A 22,895-nucleotide genomic window follows, 5' to 3' on the forward strand; every position below is an offset into this window, starting at 1 on the left:
TTGTGAAATGAGTGCAGTTGTGCGGTAGTTTGAACATTCTTTGGCATTGCCATTCTTTGTGATTGGAATGAGAACTGACCTTTTCCAGTCCTTTGGCCACTGCTGAGTTTTCCAAATTGGCTGGCATATTCAGTGCAACACTTTAACACCATCATCTTTTAGGATTTGAAGTGCCTCAGCTGGAATTTGATCACCTCCACTAGCTTTGTTTGTAGTGATACTTCCTAAGGCCCACTTGATTTCGCACTCCAGGATGTATGGCTCTAGGTGAGTGATCACACCATTGTGGTTATCTGGGTCATTAAGATCTTTTTGTGTATAGTTCTGTGTTTTCTTACCACCTTTTCTTAATCTCCTCTGCTTCTGTTAGGTCCATACCATTTCTGTCCTTTATTTTTGCATAAAATGTTCCCTTGGTATCTCTAATTTTCTTGAAGAGATCTCTAGTCTTTCCTGTTCTGTTATTTTCTTCTATTTGTTTGCATTGTTCACTTAGGAAGGCTTTCTTATCTTTCCTTGCTGTTCTTTGGAGCTCTCCATTAAGATGAATATATCTTTCCTTTTCTCCTTCGCTTTTCTTTTTTCTCAGCTATTTGTAAGATCTCCTCAGACAACCATTTTGCCTTTTTGTATTTCTTTTTCTTGGGGCTCATAGGGTGGTGTCATCTGCATGTGCTGTGTTGTGTTTAGTCTCTCAGCCATGTCCAGCTCTTTGTGACCCTATGGACTGTAGCCTGCCAAGCTCCTCTGTCCGTGGGTATTCTCCAAGCAAGAATACTGAATTGGTTTGCCAAGCCCTCCTCCATGGAATCTTCCCAGCCCAGGGATCGAACCCAGGTCTGCCCCATTTGCAGGTGGATTCTTTACTGACTCAGCCACCAGTGAAGCCTACGAATACTGGAGTAGGTAGCCTATTGCTTCTCCAGGGGATCTTCCTGACCCAGGAATCAAACCTGAGTCTCCTGCATTGCAGTCTGATTCTTTAGCAGCTGGTTATCTGCATATCTGAGGTTATTGGTATCTCTCCCGGCAGTCTTGATTCCAGCTTGTGATTCATTCAGCCCAGCATTTCACATGATGTACTCTGCATATAAGTTATATAAGCAGGGTGACAATATACAGCTTTGACGTACTCCTTTCCCTATTTGGAACTAGTCTGGTGTTCCATATCTGATTCTAGCTGTTGCTTCTTGACCTGCATACAGGTTTCTCAGGAGGCAGGTAGTGGGGAAAATAAAATATGACAAATTCAAATAAAGTCTCCTTGCCTTGACTATCTTGTTCTCTTTTCCTCCTCAAAGGTTAACCAGAGTATCTTTCCTATCCATTTTATATGTTTATACTACAAATGTAGGTATTCTTAAGAAATAGATATATTGTGTTGCTTTAGGCAGCTTTTAAATGCTATATAAATAATCTGGTTTTTCTATTCACTATTGTTTTTTAAGATTAAACCATGTTGATCCTAGCACATCTAGTTGATTGATTTAAATTTTTTATTTAATTTCCATTGTATGAGTGTATATTCTGTATTGATGGACTGCCGGGGACCAGCCCCGGCTGATCCAGGGAATTCGAAGCGGGGACGGCGTCGGCGAATATCAGGAAACAATTGCTTAATTAAACGTTAATTAAGGATATAAAGAGTAATAGAATGAGGATAGCTCAGTAGGAAGATTCAGTGGAGAAAAGAGGCTGAATAATTCAGCCTGAAGGTAAGAGAAAGAACGACATGGTGAGACCAAGTTTCGGTGAACAAGGCCCGTACTTTATTTTCCAAAGTAGTTTTTATACCTTAAGTTATGCATAGAGGATAATGGGGGAAGGGGTAGTCAGGCAGCAAGCCAGGCTTTCTTCCTGCAAACTTAGCATATGCAAAAGTTAGATGATTTGCATCATCTTCTGGCCCGGAGGCCTGTTAACAATTTAAGACCCTTTCTTCAGAAAACTTATTTTTCTCTAAAGGTGATTGGTCAGGAGCCACCCTCCAAAAGCATTAGATAAAGTTGCATTCCTACAGAGCAAAGGTGTGGTGGGCTATAACAAGAAAAAGAATTAACTCAAGGGTCCCAGGTTACAAACGTTAAAGCTACTACTTACACCAATTATATTAATCAATACACTGCCAGGGACACAGCAGGTAAGGGATATGGAGACTTAGCAGCAAACATTGGCCCAACAAGTGAAAATTCCTTCACCAATACAATTTCTAATCAATCTTCTAACTGCTCAAAGGAATCTGTATTTAGACAGTTTAGAACATCTCCTGCCTCTCACAGTTGGGAGGCTCTGAACAATCACATGTGGCCGGAAAAACCTATTCAGGCAGGCTAGAGGATTTCCAAAGGAGTTTGTAGGTTAAACACTGTCACACCCAGGAATTATTAACTGGAGCTGTAAGCTAACTTTTTTTTTTCAGAGAGGTAGTGGGGGACAGCCCCCCGTAAAGTCAGAGGTGTAGGTGAAAGCAGAAAGTAGGCAGACTCTGGTTTTGGGGGTAGATTGCTCGAGAATTTCCAGGGAGACTCCTGAGGCTTGATCCCGCCTTTGCGTATGCCAAGCCTCCTTCCTCATGACCTTTGCCAGGGGCGGAGCTCGCTCCCCACAATGGACATTTTAAGTTTTTTCTACAATCAAGACTACACTGGGGGAACTGTACTCAATATATTGTACTAACCTGTAAAGGAAATGAATAAGGAAATGAATCTGAAAAAAATGCGTGTGTGTGTGCATACACACATGTGTGTAACTAAATCAGTTTGCTATGCACCTGAAATTAACACAACATTGTAAATCAACTATACATCAACAACAAAAAATTTAATTACATGAAATATTTTCAATGCAATTTTTAAATTACATATACTACTTATAAACTGCTTGTGATTTTTTTTAATTTAGCCATTAAGGTCCTATTTTTATTCTAATCAATTTGTAAGACTTTAATATGGAATGAAACTTTATTATTTTATATATAAATTTTACATGGTATTTTCATCTTTTTCACTCTTTGTAAGTTTAAAAGTTTTATGACTAAATGAATTGATTTTTTAATTTTACTTCATCACTTACACAATGTTGCCCCGCTAGGGATCTGAAAACTACTCAGATTTACTTTCTACTAGTTATTCCATGATTTCATTTTACTTTATATTCAACTCTGTAATCCATTTGGAGCTTTCTTGGGGTATGTTTTGTGATCATATTCCACAAATTCAGAGAATCACATGTGGAGGATTTTTTTTTTTTTCCTGAACAGAAATAGTACCTGGAAATCTACATTTAGCAGATCTGAGATTGAAATATATATAAATGAATAAAGTTCTATAAATATAATGAATATATTGCTCATGATTATAATATATGGAGGGCTTCCCAGGTGGCACAGTGGTAAAGAATCCACCTGCCAATGGAGAAGATGTGAATTTGATCCCTAGGTTGGGAAGATCCCCTGGTGTAGTAAATGTCAACCCACTCCAGTACTCTTGACTGGAAAATTCCATGGACTTAGGAGCCTGCTGGGCTCCAGTCCATGGAGTCACAAAGAGAATGAGCGTGCATACACACACATACAGTAATATACAATAAATGCAATTATTTATTATAATGCATTACCCTATTTAGAAAAGTTATATAATGGTAAATAAATAATAAGAGTATAAAAATTTTTTTAAAGGACTGTATTAACCACTTAGGTTTTGTATATATTATGTGAGAGTTTAGGACAATAGTCTTCAAAATTTTTTGCTTATATATCCTCTAAAGGTTTTTTGAAAAATTAGGAATACTCTCACTCATTTAAGCTGAAATCTGAAATTTACCGAATTTTAAATAGTTTAGACATATTGGGTTGTTGTAAAAGTAATTGTGGTCTTGCATTGTTGAACTTTGCTGTTTGATACTGGAATACATTTTTAAATAAATGTGGTTATGTTACACATAATGTTAATGACATTTCTTGCTTTGTGTTTTTTTGCTAATGACTTAACTACTTTCTGTTTATTTTAGACTAGGGAAATGATGTTAGAGAAAAAACAAATTTGAGCAGTTTTCTTATTTGAGTTCAAAATACATCTTAAAGCAGTAGAGACAGCTTGCAACATCAATAACACATTTGTCCCAGGAACTACTAATGAACATACAGTGCGGTCCTGTTTCAAGAAGTTTTGCAGAGGAGATGAGAGCCTTGAAGATGAGTGTAGTGGCCGGCCATTGGAAGTTGACAGTGACCAACAGAAAGCCAAAATCGAACCTGATCATCTTAAACTACACAAGTTGCTAAAGAACTCAGTTTTGACCATTCTATGGCCATTTGGCATTTGACGCAAACTAGAAAGGTGAAAAAAATTGGGTGCCTCATGAGCTGACCAAAAATTTAAAAAAAAAATTGTTTTTAAGTGTCATCTTCTCTTATTCTACACAACAGCAGTGAACCATTTCTTTATCGGATTGTGACCTGCAACGAAAAGTGGATTTTATATGACAACCAGTGACCACCAGTTCAGTGGCTGGACTAAGAAGAAGCTCCAGAGCACTTCCCAAAGCCACACATCTAATGAAAAAAGGTCATGGTCACTGTTTGGTGGTCTGCTGCTCATGTGATCCAGTACAGCTTTTGAATCCTGATAAAACCATTACATCTGACAAGTATGCTCAACAAATCACTGAGATGCACCAAAAACTGCAATGCCTATAGTCAACAGAATGAGCCCAGTTCTCCATGACGTCACCTGACCACATGTTGCACAACTAATGCTTCAAAAGTTGATCAAATTGGGCTACAAAGTTTTGCCTCATCCACCATATTCACCTTACCTCTCCCCAGTGGACTACCACTTCTTCAAGCATCTTGACAAGTTATTGTAGAAAAACACTTCCACAACTAGCAGGAGGCAGAAAATGCTTTGTAAGAGTGTCAATTCCTGAAGCACCAATTTTTATGCTATAAGAATAAACGAACTGGCAATGTCTCTCCCACATTATTTATGTTTTAACACCATAATCTTGTTCTTAAAAAAATGAAAGTTCAGTAATTAATCATTAAGGTTTATATGAGTATCTTTCAAAACCTACATAGATATAGATATGTTAAGATACTCTAAACTTTAACCAAGTTTTCTCCATCTTAGCACTGTTGACATTTGGGGTCAGATGGTTGTTTCTTTTTTGCAGAAACTGTCCTGTACATTGCAGGATTTTTAGTGGATTCCTAGCCTCCCTACATTTATGAAAACCACAATACTACCAAATATTTCCTGGGAGTGCAGTGTCCCACCTGGTTGAGAATTACTGACCTAAATCAATTAAGAAAGTTATTTTTTTACTCTGTTTACTAACTTTTTATCCTGAAAGGGTATTGAATTTTAACAGTGTAGTTTCTGTGTCTGCTGAGAATATCATTTTTTCTTCTTTAATGTGTTAATATAATAAATTACATTATTTTCAAATGTTAATCTGTAGTACAATTTTATTAGTACACAATTGTCTGAAAATTATGCAAAACGATGATACTTTTCTTCAATTTGGGTGGATGGGTAAATGTGCAAATTAGATCCCATGTTACAAATTGAATTTTTTTTTTTTACTTTCAATATTGGTTTTGCCATACATTGATACAAATTGAATTTTAATTGCTGTCGTTAAAGTCTATTTTACCTATTTTGTAATACAGTTTGCCTGTTTTATAATGATCTGGCTTTAAATAATCTATTTTGAGGTTTATTCTATTACTCTGAATAATCAAGTGTTATATGTACTTTTATCGAACAAATCACTTGTAAATTTATTAGATGACTTATTTAAAATAGAGTTTAATATTCTTCAATAAATAATGCACTTGCTTTAATTAAATATATAACAAAGGAATAGGATGTTGATTATTTGTAAGTAGTGGGAAATTAGTGGCAAATAAGGTATGATTATTCATTCAGTTCTAAATGCTGTGTAAACATCTACTACTTGTCTCTGCAATGGAAATAAGCTATGTCACCTTAACTCCAGCTGCTAGTTTTCATCTAATATTCTCTTCAGTTCAGTCGCTCAGTCGTGTCCAACTCTTTGTAACCCAATGGACTGCGGCATGCCAGGCTTCTCTGTCTATCACCAACTCCTGGAGCTTGCTCAAACTCATGTCCATCGAGTCGGTGATGCCATCTAACGGCCTCATTCTCTGTCATCCCCTTCTCCTCCTGCCTTCAATCTTTCCCAGCATCAGGGAAAGAATATTTCCCAGCATCAGGGAAATATTCTCTTAGAAAATGTATTTATTCATAAAAGCAACTTTTCTGGGGGTGGTTTTAACATTACTGTGGAAATGAAACCACATGGAAGTAGAAATATTGTGATAATTTTAATAAACTTGAAGTGGAGTTGCAATAATATCAATAAGAGGTGGGAAAATTATATTTCCAGTCATAAACTGTAAGTTGACTGGGTTTAGGTAACAGTGTAAGATAAACTTTGTCATAAACAATTTTAAAGAATTTTGCCTAAAATAATTTTTGCTACTTTTCTTTGCTCTTAACAGTCACGTTCTATATCTAGTTCACCTGTGATGGTAGCTCAGCCTGTTTATCAACAACCTGCATATCACTACCAGGTAAACATTAAATTACAATGCAAATCTTTGATAGTTTCAGTCCTTTTTTGAATATCTTTCATTTTAGTCTTTCTCTTGCAAATAAATACTCTCGTAATTTAAAAGAGGTAGTTAAGCCTTGATAGCAGTGGTATTTTCTTTTTTTTTTAATGAGGGATCTACATGTCATATAAGAAGATAGATTGTTTACTTACGCTGTTGTCATGTCCGACTCTTTGCCACCCCATGGACTGCAGCATGCCAGGCTTCCCTGTCCTTCACTATCTCCTGGAGTTTGCTCAAATTCATGTCCATTGAGTTGGTGATGCTATTTAACCATCTTGTCCTCTGCCACCCTCTCCTTCTTTTGCCTTTAATCTTACCCAGCATCCGGGTCTTTTCCAGTTAGTTGGCTCTTTGCATCAGGTGGCCGAAGTATTGGAACTTCAGCATCAGTCTGTCCAATAAAGGACTTATTTTTATCAAATGTAATAGGGTCGGTTTTGCTCCCATGGCTAACATAGAAATAATTTCCAAGGTATTATGAAAATACTGGACCACAGGCTGATTTTTTTTATGTTATTGTTATTATGTCAGTTTCTAGTTATTATATTTAATAAACATATCATAATAAAATAATGTGATTTATGACAGCCTCTTTTAGTTAATCAACATTCTTCTTTTCATTAATTCTTATGGGAGGTTGAGGGTAAGTAAACTCTAATGCCAGACCATTTTGGTGTCTTGTAAATAAAATGTAATTGGAAAACAGCCATATTTGTTTACATAATTGTTTGTGGCTGCTTTTGTGCTGCAGTAGAAGAGTTGAGTGGTTGCAAGAGAGATATATGACCTGCAAGCTTAAAATATTTACCCATTAGCCCTTTACAGAAAATGGTTTCCTACTTTTGGAGAAGGAAATGGCAACCCACTCCAGTACTCTTGCCTGGAAAATTCCATGGCCTGAGGAACCTGGTAGACTACAGTCCATGGGGTTACAGAGAGTCAGACACGCTGAGCAACTTCACTTTCACTTCTGGTCTATAGCATTCGCAAATAAAATCACATTCTTTTATACCTTTGAAATAGTAGAAGACTTTGTTTCTGGGTTTTTTTTCTTTTTGAACTTTATTAGACCCATATGAAATACTATGGTTACTGAAATTATTTTAGTATTAGACTAGGTTTGGGGGAGTTGTTCTTTAATTCTGTTACTATGCTAAGTATAAAATTAAAGTATTTTATTCACTTAGTAAAAATGAAAGTAACTTGATGGCATTTATTTAAAGTACATGTGTAGCGTGACTATTGCTAATTCAAAATTTTGAGAGGTCCCAAAGACAACATTAGATAATAGGCTGTTTAACAAGACAAACCAATAGTCATGAAACCAGTTTTAGGACCCTTAGCTTATTGCCCATTTTGAGCACATGAGGAGTGCTCATTATTAACCACATCTTGAGGATGAGGTTAATAAAGAAGACTGGTAATGAGGCTTTTTTTTTTCTTATATTATACATATTTTAATGCCATTCTCCCGTATCATCCCCGAATGAGGCTTTTTTAACAAGAGAGTTTTAGAATGCTATGGCATTTCCCATTCTCAACCAAGTGAAGAGGACTTTAGAGAATGACTAAGAGAGTTTAGACTCTTACTCCTTGGAAGGAAAGTTATAACCGACCTAGATAGCATATTCGAAAGCAGAGACATTAGTTTGCCAACAAATGTCTGTCTAGTCAAGGCTGTGGTTTTTCCTGTGGTCATGTATGGATGTGAGAGTTGGACTGTGAAGAAGGCTGAATGCCGAAGAATTGATGCCTTTGAACTGTGGTGTTGGAGAACACTCTTTGAGAGTCCCTTGGACTGCAAGGAGATCCAACCAGTCCATTGTGAAAGAGATCAGCCCTGGGATTTCTTTGTTAGGAATGATGCTAAAACTGAAACTCCAGTACTTTGGCCACCTCATGCAAAGAGTTGATTCATTGGAAAAGACCCTGATGCTTGGAGGGATTGGGGGGCAGAAGGAGAAGGGGACGACAGAGGATGAGATGGCTGGATGGCATCACTGACTGGATGGACGTGAGTCTGAGTGAACTCCGGGAGTTGGTGATGGACAAGGAGGCCTGGCATGCTGCAATTAATGGGGTTGTGAAGAGTCAGACACGACTGAGCAACTGAACTGAACTGAAGAGAGTTTAATATTTGTCTCCTAGAATTTGTGAGATAGAATCTTTTAGACTTGTGCATGCATGCTTGCTAAGTCACTTCAGTCACGTCCAACTCTTTGTGACGCTATGGACTATAGCCCGCCAGGCTCCTCTATCCATGGGGTTCTCCGGGCAAGAATACTGGAATGGGTTGCCATGCCTTCCTCTAGGTGATGTGGACTATGGAAGCAGAGCTAGAAAAGAAGGCTACAGGGGGAACATGCTGAACATCTCACAGCAAGCAAAGTTTTTTTCCCAAGAGCAAGATAAGAACTTCATAGAAGAAAATCTTTCCAAAAAAGTATAAAGTGACCCCAGGAGAGAAAAAAATCTATGTGAAGTAGACCCCTAGAATCTAGGTCTAAAATTGTAGTCAGGAGTTCTCAGCAAGGACATCACCAAAGAAAAAAGTACCTGACAAGAGAGTCAGCATTTGGAATCTGTTCAGTTCAGTTCAGTTGCTCAGTCATGTCTGACTCTTCGCGACCCCGTGAATCTCAGCACACCAAGCCTCCCTGTCCATCACCATCTCCCGGAGTTCACTCAGACTCACGTCCATCGAGTCAGTGATGCCATCCAGCCATCTCATCCTCTGTCGTCCCCTTCTCCTCCTGCCCCCAATCCCTCCCAGCATCAGAGTCTTTTCCAATGTGTCAACTCTTTGCATGAGGTGGCCAAAGTACTGGAGTTTCAGCTTTAGCATCAGTCCTTCCAAAGAACACCCAGGGCTGATCTCCTTCAGAATGGACTGGTTGGGTCTTCTTGCAGTCCAAGGGACTCTCAAGAGTCTTCTCCAACACCACAGTTCAAAAGCATCAATTCTTTGGCGCTCAGCTTTCTTCACAGTCCAACTCTCGCATCCATACATGACCACTGGAAAAACCATAGCCTTGACTAAACGGACCTTTGTTGGCAAGTAATGAATGTCTCTGATTTTGAATATGCTATCTAGGTTGGTTATAACTTTCCTTCCAAGGAGTAAGCGTCTTTTAATTTCATGGCTGCAGTCACCATCTGCAGTGATTTTGGAGCCCAAAAAGATAAAGTCTGGCACTGTTTCCACTGTTTCTCCATCTATTTCCCATGAAGTGATGGGACCAGATGCCATGATCTTCATTTTCTGAATGTTGAGCTTTAAGCCAACTTTTTCACTCTCCTCTTTCACTTTCATCAAGAGGCTTTTGAGTTCCTCTTCACTTTCTGCCATAAGGGTGGTGTTATCTGCATATCTGAGGTTATTGATATTTCTCCCAGCAATCTTGATTCCAGCTTGTGCTTCTTCCAGTCCAGCATTTCTCATGATGTACTCTGAATATAAGTTAAATAAGCAGGGTGACAATATACAGCCTTGACGTACTCCTTTTCCTATTTGGAACCAGTCTGTTGTTCCATGTCCAGGTCTAACTGTTGCTTCCTGACCTGTAATGCTCAAAATTCTCCAAGCCAGGCTTCAGCCATACATGAACCGTGAACTTCCAGATGTTCAAGCTGGTTTTAGAAAATGCAAAGGAACCAGAGATCAAATTGCCAACATCTGTTGAATCATTGAAAAAGCAAGAGCATTCCAGAAAAACATCTATTTCTGCTTTATTGACTATGCCAAAACCTTTGACTGTGTGGATAACAATAAACTGTGAAATCTGTTAACATGCCAAAAAATAATTTTTCCTGATTTTTATCTGGAGGCTAGGAAAACCAGCTCAACACAATGATTTTTATTTGTCTGTTTACCCTTTGAAAAATTTGTTTTTTAGTAAAGTATAGTTGATGTACTTTAGCTTCAGTGTACATCATAGTGATTCAAAATTTTTATTGATTTTACTCCCTTTATAGTTATTATAAAATATTGGCCAGGACTTCCCTGGTGGCTCAGTGGTGGAGAATTCACCTGTCAGTGCAAGAGACACGGGTTCAGTCCCTCATGCGGGAAGTTCTCACATGCCATGGAGCAACTAAGCCTATGCACTACAACTATTGAGTCTGTGCTCTAGAGCCAAGAAGCCGCAACTGCTGAGCCCACATGCCACAACTACTGAAGCCCAGACACTCAGAACCTTTGCTCAGGATCAAAAGGAGCCACCTCAGTGAGAAGCCCACACACCCCAACTAGAGAGTAGCCCCCACTCACCTCAACTAGAGAAAGTCCGAGCATAGCAACAAAGACCCAGCACAGCCAAAAATAAATAAAATTGTTTTTTAAATGTCTGTATTCCCTGTGTGGGCTTCTCAGGTGGCACTGGTGGTAAGGAATCTGACTGCCAGTGCAAGAGAGCTAAGAGATGTGGGTTTGATCCTTGGCTCGAGAAGATCCCTTGGAGGAGGAAATGGCAACCCACTCCAGTATTCTTGCCTGGAGAACCCCATGAACAGAGGAGCTTGGCGGGCTACAGTCCATAGGGTCATAGAGTTGGACACAACTAAAGCAACTTAACCTGCATGCAGACCCTGTGTATCCTTGTTGCTCAGTCCTGTCTGACCCCACAGACTGCGGCCCTGCAGGCTCCTCTGTCCATGGGATTTTCCAGGCAAGAATACTGGACTAGGTTGCCATTATATCCTTACAGCTTATTTATTTTATACATAATAGTTTGTACCTTTTAACTCCCACCCTTTTTTTCCCTCCTCCTTCCCTCTCACCACGGGTAAACACTAGTTTTAACAAAGTGCTTTTAAAGTGCCAGGGGTGAGAAAGATTGAAGTTGCTTTCTGCTTGCACTTTGTGGAGTCCAGCTCCTCCATTAATTGATTACATATGTACATGCATGACATAGATGTATTCTGTAAAGTTTCTAATACAGTTTAGTTTTATACTTTGGCTCTGATTTTCCACTTGACACAGATTACAAAACTGGAAGTATATTACCTAGATGTACTTGGGAAAGATTTTTGTACCAATTTGTAACATATTTTGCAATGTAAAAAATAATTTAACTTTGCATATCTTTCCAGTTATTTATTTATTCATCATCATTCTGCCCTTAAAACTGCCACTTTGATAATCTCTTCCCTTGCTCTTTTTACAAATTCTGAGATTGATAGCTTTATCAGTTTCTGTTAGTCAAATCAGATAATGACTGGTTCAGTCAGTATTTATTTCTTTTGTATATTTCACTTCAGAAGTAGATAGTGATTTTATTTATCTAACAAATCTGTACATTAATCATGTTATTTCAGATTTTTATTAAAATATTTTCTTAAGAGATTATCTTGCCTTTTTAAACATGGTATAAAGAACACACCTCACTTGGTTATCATATTGATGTCATCCACTAGCAGTTGATGTGGTCTGCCCGAAATTAACCATTTCAATAGTAGATTCATGGAATCTTATCTACTGTCTTTTTTACTTTAACAATTAAAAAAAATTTTATTAAAGGTGGAAAATAAGCTAAAACATTTATTATTAAAGAATAATACAAATGATTTAAGAAATAAAAAGACTGTCTTTACTATTGTCATCTTACAATAAGTACCTTAAATCTTGACTCTCTTTTTTATTTATATAACAGCTTTATTTAGATATTCATATACCATATACAATTCACCTTTTCAGAGAGTACAACAGAATGTGTGCTAAGTTGCTTCAGCCGTGTCTGACTCTTTGCAACCCTATGGACTGTAGCTAGCCCACCAGGTTCCTCTGTCCATGGGATTCTCCAGGCAAGAATACTGGAGTGCATTTCCATGCCCTTCTCCAGGGGATCTTCCTGACTCAGAGATCAAACCCACATCTCTTGTGTCTCCTGCATTGGCAGGCGGGTTCTTTACCTCTAGCGCCACCTGGGAAGCTGTACAACAAAGTGAAAAGTGAAGTCGCTCAGTCGTGTTTGACTCTTTGAGAACGCCATGGACTGTAGCCTCCTAGGCTTCTCCACCCTTGGGATTTTCCAGGCAAGAATACTGGAGTGGGTTGCCATTTCCTTCTCCAGGAGATCTTCCTGACCCAGGGATTGAACCCGGGTCTCCCGCATTGTAGGCAGACGCTTTACCGTCTGAGCCACCAGGGGAGTAGTTTACAACACAGTAGTTTTTACTAAATTTACAGTTGCTACCGTACCATGGGGTGCGGGGGAGCTTTACCCATTAGTAGTCATTCCTCTTACCCCCTCCTCCCTGTCCTAAGAACCAGTAATATATCAATACTTTCTTTCTTTATAGATTTGCCTATTATGGACATTATATGCCTATACCACATTTCTTATATCTGTTCATTTGTTGATGACTTTTGGGTTGTTTCCACCTTTACTGTCTTACAGATAATGCTGTTATGAACATTTGTGTACAGATTTTTTGTGGACTTATGTTTTCGTTTCTCTTAGGTCTTGTATCTAGGAATGGAATTGCTAAATCAAATGGTATCTCTATATTTAACCTTTTAAGGATGTGTCATACTTTCCAAAAGGCTACACCATTTTACAGTCCCACCAGCAGTTTATGAGGGTTTCTCCACATCTTTGCACACACTTATTATCTACATTTTTTACTATAGCCATACTAGTGTATGTGAAGTGATACCACAGTGTAGTTTTGATTTCCATTGTTGTTGCTGTTCAGTCACTAAGGAATGTCTAACTCTCTGCTTCCCCATGAACTGCAGCATTCCATGCTTCCCTGTCCTTCACCATCTCCCAGAGTTTGCTCAAAAACATGTGTCCATTGAGTCAGTGATGCTATCTATCTCATCCTCTGCCACTCATCTCCTTTTGCCTTCAATCTTTCCCAGCGTCAGGGTCTTTTCTAGTGAGTCAGCTCTTTGCATCAGGTGGCCAAAGTATTGCACCTTCAGATTCAGAATCAGTCCTTCCAACGAATATTTAAGGTTGATTTCCTTTAGGATTGGCTGGTTTGATCTCCTTGCTGTCCAAGGGACTCTGAATTGTCTTCCCCAGCACCACAATCCGAAAGCATCAATTCTTTGGTGCTCAGCGTTCTTTATGTCCCAATTCTCACATCCATACACAATTATTGGAAAAACTATAGCTTTGACTGTACAGAACTTTATCGGCAAAGTGATGTCTTTACTTTTTCATATGCTCTCTAGGTTTGTCATAGCTTTTCTTCCAAGGGGCAAGCGTCTTAATTTCATGGCTACAGTCACCATTCACAGTGATTTTGAAGCCCAAGAAAGTAAAATCTGTTAGTGCTTCCACTTTTTCCCCCTTCTATTAGCCATGAAGTAGCTTCAGCAATACGTGAACCATGAACTTCCAGATGTTCAAGCTGGTTTTAGAAAAGGCAGAGGAACCAGAGATCAAATTGCCAACATCCACTGGATCATAGAAAAAGCAAGAGAGTTCCAGAAAAACATCTATTTCTGCTTTATTGACAATGCCAAAGCCTTTGACTGTGTGGGTCACAATAAACTGGAAAATTCTGAAAGAGATGGGAATACCAGACTACCTGACCTGCCTCTTGAGAAACCTACATGCAGGTCAGGAAGCAACGGTTAGAACTGGACATGGAACAACGGACTGGTTCCAAATAGGAAAAGGAGTACATCAAGGCTGTATATTGTCACCCTGTTTATTTCACTTTTATGCAGAGTACATCATGAGAAACACTGGACTGGAAGAAGCACAAGCTGGAATCAAGATTGCCAGGAGAAATATCAATAACCTCAGATATGCAGATGACACCACCCTTATGGCAGAAAGTGAAGAGGAACTAAAAAGCCTCTTGATGAAAGTGAAAGAGGAGAGTGAAAAAGTTGGGTTAAAGTTCACAATTCAGAAAACGAAGATCATGGCATCTGGTCCCATCACTTCATGGGAAATAGATGGGGAAACAGTGGAAACAGTGTCAGACTTTATTTTTCTGGGCTCGAAAATCACTGCAGATGGTGATTGCAGCCATGAAATTAAAAAGACGCTTACTCCTTAGAAAGAAAGTTATGACCAACCTAGATAGCTTATTAAAAAGCAGAGACAGTACTTTGCCAACAAAGGTCCATCTAGTCAAGGCTATGGTTTTTCCTGTGGTCATGTATGGATGTGAGAATTGGACTGTGAAGAAAGCTGAGCACCGAAGAATTGATGCTTCTGAACTGTGGTGTTGGAGAAGACTGTTGAGAGTCCCTTGGACTGCAAGGAGATCCAACCAGTCCATTCTGAAGGAGATCAGCCCTGGGATTTCTTTGGAAGGAATGATGCTAAAGCTGAAACTCCAGTACTTTGGCCACCTCATGCGAAGAGTTGACTCATTGGAAAAGACTCTGATGCTGGGAGGGATTGGGGGCAGAAGGAGAAGGGTATGACAGAGGATGAGATGGCTGGATGGCATCACCATCTTATCTTCTTATCTCTCCTTGTTATTCTCTGGAACTCTGCATTCAGTTTGGTTTATCTTTCCCTTTCTTCCTTGCTTGCTTTTTGCTTCTCTTCTTTCCTCAGCTATTTGAAAAGCCTGATCAGACCACCACTTTGCCTTCTTGCATTTCTTTTTCTTTGGGATAGTTTTGGTCACCACCTCCTGTACAGTGTTAGAAACCTTGACCATAGTTCTTCAGGCACTCTTATCTGCCATATCTGATCCTTTTCATCTATTCATCACCTCCACTGTATAATCATAAAAGATTGGATTTAGGTCATACCTGAATGGCCTAGTGGTTTTCCCTACTTGTTTCAATTTAAGCCTGAATTTTGCAGTAAGGAGCTGATAATCTGAACCATAGTCTGTTGCTGGTCTTGTTTTTTTGCTGACTGTGTAGAGCTTCTCCATCTTTGGCTGCGAAGAGTACAAGCAGTCTGATTTCGGTGATCATCTGGCAGTGCCCATATGTAAAGTTGTCTCTTGTTTTGTTGGAAAGGGGTATTTGCTATGCCCAGTGTGCACCCCACTCCAGTACTCTTGCCTGGAAAACCCCATGGATGGAGGAGCCTAGTGGGCTGCAGTCCATGGGGTCGCAAAGAGTCGGACACGACTGAGCGACTTCACTTTGACTTTTCACTTTCATGCATTGCAGAAGGAAATGGCAACCCACTCCAGTGTTCTTGCCTGGAGAATCCCAGGGATGGGGGAGCCTGGTGGACTGCCGTCCATGGGGTCGCACAGAGTCAGACACTACTGAAGCGACTTGGCAGCAGCAGTAGCAGTGCATTTCAGACTCTCTTGTTGGCTATGAGGGCTATTCCATTTCTTCTAAGGGATTCTTGCCCACAGCAGTAGATACAACAGTCATCTCAATCAAATTCGCCCATTCCCATCTATTTTAGTTCACTGATTCCTAAAATGTCAATGTTAACTTTTACCATCTCCTACTTGACCATGTCTAGTTTACCTTGATTCATGGATCTAACATTCCAGAGGTTTCTATGTGATACTGTTTTTACAGCATTAGACTTTCTTTTCACCACCAGACACATCCACAACTGGGCGTCATTTCTGCTTTGGCCCAACCTTTTCATTCTTCTGGAACTATCTCCCTGCTCTTCCCTAGTAGCACATTGGACACCTACAGACATGGGGGACTCATTTTCCGGTGGTACATCTTTTTGCCTTTTCATACTGCTCATGGGGTTCTTACAGCAAGAATACTAGAGTGGTTTGTCCGTCCCTCCTCCAGTGGATCCCATTTTGTCAGAACTCTTCGCTGTGACCCATCCGTCTTGGGTGGCCCTGCCCGGCATGGCTCATAGTTTGATTGAATTAGTCAAGCCCCTTCACTACAACAAGGCTTTGATCTATGAAGAGGATTACAAGGCAAATGATGTTGAATATCTTTTAGATGCTTATTGATGGTTTTTTTGTATTTTCTTTGCAATAATGTCTGTTCATATCTTTAACCAATTTTTATATTGGGTTAAGTGATTCTTAAGTGAAAGTCACTCAGTCGTATCGGACTCTTCGCAACCCCCATGGAATTCTCCAGGCCAGAATACTGGAGTGGGTAGCCTTTCCCTTCTCCAGGGGATCTTTCCAACCAAGGGATCGAACCCAGGTCCCCTGCATTGCACTCAGATTCTTTACCAGCTGAGCCACGAGGGAAGCCCTTATATTGGGCTACTTGCCTTTTATTATTGAGCTATATGGGTTCTTTGTTTAGATACAAGTTCCTTATCAGATATATAATTTATAAATATTTTTCCAGTCTTATGGTTTATTTTTACCTCCTTAATGGTATCTTTTGCCCCACAAAAGTTTTTCATGTTAGTGAAATCCAGTTTATCTTTTTTCTCTTTATTGTTTCCTGTGCTTTTGATGTCATATTTTTTTAATTGCCTGGTTCAAAGTCACTAAGATTTACATCTATGTTTTCTTCTAAGAGTTTTGTAGTTTCAGCTCTTACATGTCTATCTTTTATCCATGTTGGGTTAATTTTTGTATATGGTTTGAAGTATAGGGATTCAACTTCATACTTTTACAGGTAGATATTCAGTTTTAATGCTTGTTTACAATCTGGTGGGCTTTTTTTGTTTTTTGTTTTTTTCATTTTAGGCCCCTGCACAGTGTCTACCAGGTCAATGGCAGTGGAATGTTCCTCAGGTAAATACTAACTTTTAACTTTTTTCACTGTTTTTGTGAAGACTACATGAATATTTAAGTCAGGAAGACTAGATTTGAGACCTTCCTCTAGTATTTATTAACTGTGATACTGATTTATTAACTGATTTGGCAGTTCATTTAATCACTATATTTCTCAGCTTTTTCATTTGCAAATGGAATTAATGATACCATACCTTGGATAGTTTTCTCACATGACTTTTGTAAAGATACAATGAGACCATGTAAGTAAAAATATTTTATAAATAAGTGATATGTTATTAATATTAGAAAACTGAGCATTTTCTAGCTTCACTTCAGATTTTGCTTCAGTTTTATTTATGTTTCTAAATGAATATTCCATCTCTCAACTTTTGATAACAAATGGTATACCACCATAAAGTTGGTTTGACAAGTCCCACTTCATGGGAAGTCAGAAAGCTGAAAAGAGACATTTGTTGTTGTTCAGTCTCTCAGTCATGTCCTAGTCTTTGAAACTCTGTGGACTGCAGCACACCAGGCTTCCCTGTCCTTCACCATTTCCCAGAGCTTGCTTAGACGCATGCCCATTGAGTTGGTGATACCATCGAACCATCTCATCTTCTGTCATTCCGTTCTCCTCCTGCCTTCAATCTTTCCTGGCATCAAGGTCTTTTCCAGTGAGTCAGCTCTTCCCATCAGATGGCCAAAGGAGTAGAGCTTCAGCTACAGCATCAGTCCCTCCAGTGAATATTAAGGATTGATTTCTTTTATGATTGACTGATTTGATCTCCTTGCAGTCCAGGGGACTCTCAAGAGTCTTCTCCAGCACCACAGTTCAAAAGCATCAATTCTTCGGTACTCAACCTTCTTTATGGTCCAACTCTCATCCGTACATGACTACTAGAAAAACCATAGATTTGACTAGATGGACCTCTGTTGGCAAAGTCAAGTCTCTGCTTTTTAATATGCTATCTAGGTTGGTCATAGCTTTTCTTCCAAGGAGCAAGTGTCTTAATTTCATGGCTACAGTCACCATTCACAGTGATTTTGTAGCCCAAGAAAATAAAGTCTGATACTGTTTCCATTGTTTCCCCATCTATTTGCCATGAAGTAATGGGACCAGATGCCATGATCTTTGTTTTCTGAATATTGAGTTTTAAGCCAACTTTTCCACCCTTCTCTTTTACCTTCATCAAGAGGCTCTTTCATTCCTGTTCGCTTTCTGCCATAAGGGTGGTGTCATCTGCATATCTGAGGTTATTGGCAATCTTGATTCCAGCTTGTGCTTTGTCCAGCCCAACATTTTGCATGATTTTCTCTGCATATGTTACATAAGCAGGGTGACAATATACAACCTTGATGTACTCCTTTCCCAATTTTGAACCAGTCTGTTGTTCCATGTACAGTTCTAACTGTTGCTTCTTGACCTGCATACAGATTTCACAGGAGGCAGGTCAGGTGGTCTGGTATTCCCATCTCCTTCAGAATTTTCCAGTTTATTGTGATCCACACAGTCAAAGGCTTGGCATAGTCAATAAAGCCAAAACAGTTTTTCTGAAACTCTCTTGCTTTTTCGATGATCCAACAGATGCTAGCAATTTGATCTCTGGTTCCTCTGCCTTTTCTAAATCCAACTTAAACATCTGGAAGTTCTCGGTTCACGTACTGTTGATCCTGTTGGAGAATTTTGAGTATTACTTTGCTAGCATGTGAGATTAATGCCAATTTAAATACCATAGATTATATTGTTACAACCGTTAATAGTTATCTTAATGATCGTCTTTATTTATGAGCTTCTAAAGTGCTAAGAACTTTTTAGTACTTATAAGTGATGCTAAGAGTCGGACATGACTGAGTGACTTCACTTTCAGTTTTCACTTTCATGCATTGGAGAAGGAAATGGCAACCCACTCCAGTGTTCTTGCCTGGAGAATCCCAAGGACGGGGGAGCCTGGTGGGCTGCTGTCTCTGGGGTCGCATAGAGTTGGACACGACTGAAGCAACTTCACAAGTGATAAGTGATTTAATAATATCTACATAATTGGAGTTTATAGCATCCTAGAGTTCCTAGTTTGTTGTTAAGATACTTCTGTGTTGTCCCTAAAAACAACTTTAGGAAAATGTGAAAATGTGAAACCAGTATTTCTCTCGTGTGTTGGTTAAGTCATTTGGTTTAATTGAAATAACTAATCCGATTTTAATTAGAAACATGATTTTGTGTTTTAGTCTCCTGCCTCTTCTGCTCCATTCTTATACCTACAACCTTCTGAGGTCATTTATCAACCAGTGGAAATTGCACAAGATGGTGGATGTGTTCCTCCTCCGCTGTCTCTGATGGAAGCTTCAGTTCCAGAGGTATGTGTTAGTCTCAAAGTAATATATTTTATTTTATTTTATATTACAAAGTAATATATTTTATTTCTTTTCCTTTTCTAAAAATATTTGTTCAAGATCCTCATTTAAGTTGAACATCTTATGTTTCCTTTGATTTATTCACATCTCTTCCCCTTTTTTATATCTAAGAATGCTTTATCTTAGACTTCTTCACTATTTCTGAATCATTCCTCAACTCAGCTGTTTACTAAACTATCCCTGACTCAATCCCCTTGAAAGAGTAAGATAAGTGCTTTTCTTTCTTCTGGTTTACCTGTCTTATTACTAACATTGTCAGTTAAAAGCATATAAAAATTAAAGAAGAAAAAAATCTTTGAATTAAAATTCTTCCTTCAAAGATATAAATCAAATTTATAACTAAAAACTGTAAGTATTACCTTCCATGTGTTTATATTTGCAAAACATTACTAATAACTTTATCATCTATGTACCAGGAACTGTACATTGTATGTTTTAAATATGTTGTGAAAGACTGGGAAATAAATAACGACCTCCCAATTTGAGTGTATTTATTATTATTTTTATTATTACTAAAGTTTATAACATAATTTTTCTGAAATAGCAGCTTCCACAATTTTGAATCTTAAATGTTTACTATCAATACTTTTACTATGATTTCTCCATTCTTCATCTCACCCTTCATTTATCATTTTGTTGACTAAATCTGCAAGCACTCTGTTAAAGAAGGCTTACATGTGCTGTACTCTTTTGAGTTCTTACATGCTTGTGTGTTCAACGTATTTGTTGTCTATAAATCTGGAAGAAATTAAGACTATAAAACAGTTGCATCATACTTGTATAACTCTGCTAAGGCTGCCTGAACAAAGTAAAATGAACTGGATGGCTTAAAAAGAGAAATTTATTGTCTCATGGTTCTGGAGTCTATGCTAAATCACTTTAGTCGTGTCCGACTCTGTGCGACCCCATAGACGCCAGCCCACCAGGCTTCCCCATCCCTGGGATTCTCCAGGCAAGAATACTGGAGTGGGTTGCCATTTCCTTCTCCAATGCGTGAAAGTGAAAACTGAAAGTGAAGTCACTCAGTCATGTCCGACTCTTAGCGACCCCATGGATTGCAGCCTAACAGGCTCCTCTGTCCATGGGATTTTCCAAGCAAGAGTACTGGAGTGGGGTGCCATCTGGAGTCTAGAAGTCCAAAATCAAGGTGTTGGGAGTGTTGGTTTCATTTGAGGCCTTTGAGGGAAGGCTCTAATCCAGGCCTTTCTTCTTGGCTTATAGATGACCATCCTTTCCTTGTGTCTTCACATTGTCTTTCCTGTCTCTGTGTCCAAGTTTCCCAATTTTATAAAGATACCAGTCATTTTGGATTAGGTTCCACCCTAATGACCATACTTCAATTTGCTCACGTCTGTAAAGACGCTCTCTCCAGATAAGATCAGTCTCTGACATAGTGGTTAGGACTTCAATACATAAGTCTTCAGAGAACACAATTCAACCCATAACAATGCTTTTTCCTCTTATAACTTCTAACCTACTCTTTTCTGGTGTTGAGTATAGTTGTAAAAAAGTTTGAAGCCAGCCTGACTTTCTCTCTTATACGTAATTTGCTTTTTCTTCCTGCATGTCTGAAAAATCTGTCTTAACTTGAACTCACTTTACCAGGATATATCTTGAAATTTGTCAGTCTTTATAATATTCTTCCTGGGATACAGTTTGCTCCTTTGATTCTCAGACGAGTTTTTATTTCAGGGCTTCTTTTTTCCTGTTAGAACTTTGAAAAAAAAATTGTATTCCAGTTCTTTTACTTCTTCTTCAGGAATACCATTTATGCATATGTTGAGATCTCTTTTTATCTTTCATATCCATCATCTCTGAGATAATTTCTTTTATCATAGTAATTCTTAATGTTTTATATGCTTTTTTGAGACAATCATGAATATTTTTCATTGTTTTTAGTCTATTTTTTCTTATAATAATGAAGCTTTCATTGCTGTTTTATTTTTATCTTCTTTTTATCCCAAACTGCCACTTTGCTTACATCATTGCCTGTAAATGTTGTCTGTTGGCTTAAAATGTTTTTTTGAAGCTCTTTTTTAGTGATCATGTTATTATAATTTCTTTAAGATCAAAGGAATTTTATTTATCTGAACTTTTCTACTGTTTTCTGGGATGATTTCTCATATTTTTCTTTTTTCCCCCTTTTTGCTTTTCCCTTGATAGAGTTGGAGAGGATGAGAAGAGTCCTAAGGTTGCTTCCTTTTCCTTCCCATCTTATCTTTAAATGAGACCAGGTTTTTGCTGAAATTTAAGGCGGGAGAAGCATTCTGTTGACTCAAACATCCTACCACCAAGTCTGTTTTGTTGCCTGCTTGAGATGTTCTTCCCTGAGTTTTTAGCATTCTGGAGTTCATTTAGCTCCTGACAAAGTCTCTTTTTTTCAGAGATTTTCTGTATGAAGGTGTAGTAAGTGTTATTTCACTTTCCACTCTCACCCTGCTTCATCTCCAGCAATGTTCCTCAGCTATAATGCAAAATAGTAGACCACAAAATAGTGAAAATATAATTTCTCCTTCTCTGTAGGAGATCTTTCCTGCTTCTGCCTTGGTCTGACACACCCCTACTCTTGAGACTCTAAAGAGTCTTTAAATAGGCCTTTCAGGGAAACCTTCCTCAGGCTTCAGAATCCACCCTTATATTGGTGCAAATTGCATAGCATTTGGCAGGCATTCTGCACTACGAACAAAGCTAATGGAGGTGATCAAATTCCAGTTGAGCTATTTCAAATCCTGAAAGATGATGCTGTGAAAGTGCTGAACTCAATATGTCAGCAAATTTGCAAAACTCAGCAGTGGCTACAAGACTGGAAAAGGTCAGTTTTCTTTCCCAAAGAAAGGCAATGCCAAAGAATGCTCAAACTACCACACAATAGCACTCATCTCACATGCTAGTAAAGTAATGCTCAAAATTCTCCAAGCCAGGCTTCAGCAATACGTGAACCGTGAACTTCCAGATGTTCAAGCTGATTTTAGAAAAGGCAGAGGAACCAGAGATCAAATTGCCAACATCTGCTGGATCATCAAAAAAGCAAGAGAGTTCCAGAAAAACTGTTTCTGCTTTACTGACTATGCCAAAGCCTTTGACTGTGTGGATCACAATAAACTGTATGAAAATACCAGACCACCTGACCTGCCTCTTGAGAAATCTGTATGCAAGTCAGGAAGCAAGTTAGAACTGGACATGGAACAACAGACTGGTTCCAAATAGGAAAAAGAGTATATCAAGGTTGTATATTGTC

The 22,895-nt window shown here is 38.6% G+C and overlaps 1 protein-coding gene across 1 annotated transcript in view; it reads left to right on the forward strand.

Annotated features, from left to right (window-relative positions):
• BOLL (boule RNA binding protein) overlaps positions 1 to 22,895 on the forward strand; it is an 88,794-nt gene that overhangs the window by 20,011 nt on the left and 45,888 nt on the right. Inside the window, 3 exon segments of the mRNA XM_086347622.1 lie at positions 6,527 to 6,598; positions 17,219 to 17,266; positions 19,472 to 19,600. Coding sequence (XP_086203748.1) covers positions 6,527 to 6,598; positions 17,219 to 17,266; positions 19,472 to 19,600 — 249 coding nt within the window.

This window comes from Bos grunniens, chromosome 2 (genome assembly GCF_055505025.1).
Source record: "Bos grunniens cultivar Pamir isolate PY7600 chromosome 2, Bosgru_T2T1.0, whole genome shotgun sequence".
NCBI lineage: Eukaryota > Metazoa > Chordata > Mammalia > Artiodactyla > Bovidae > Bos > Bos grunniens.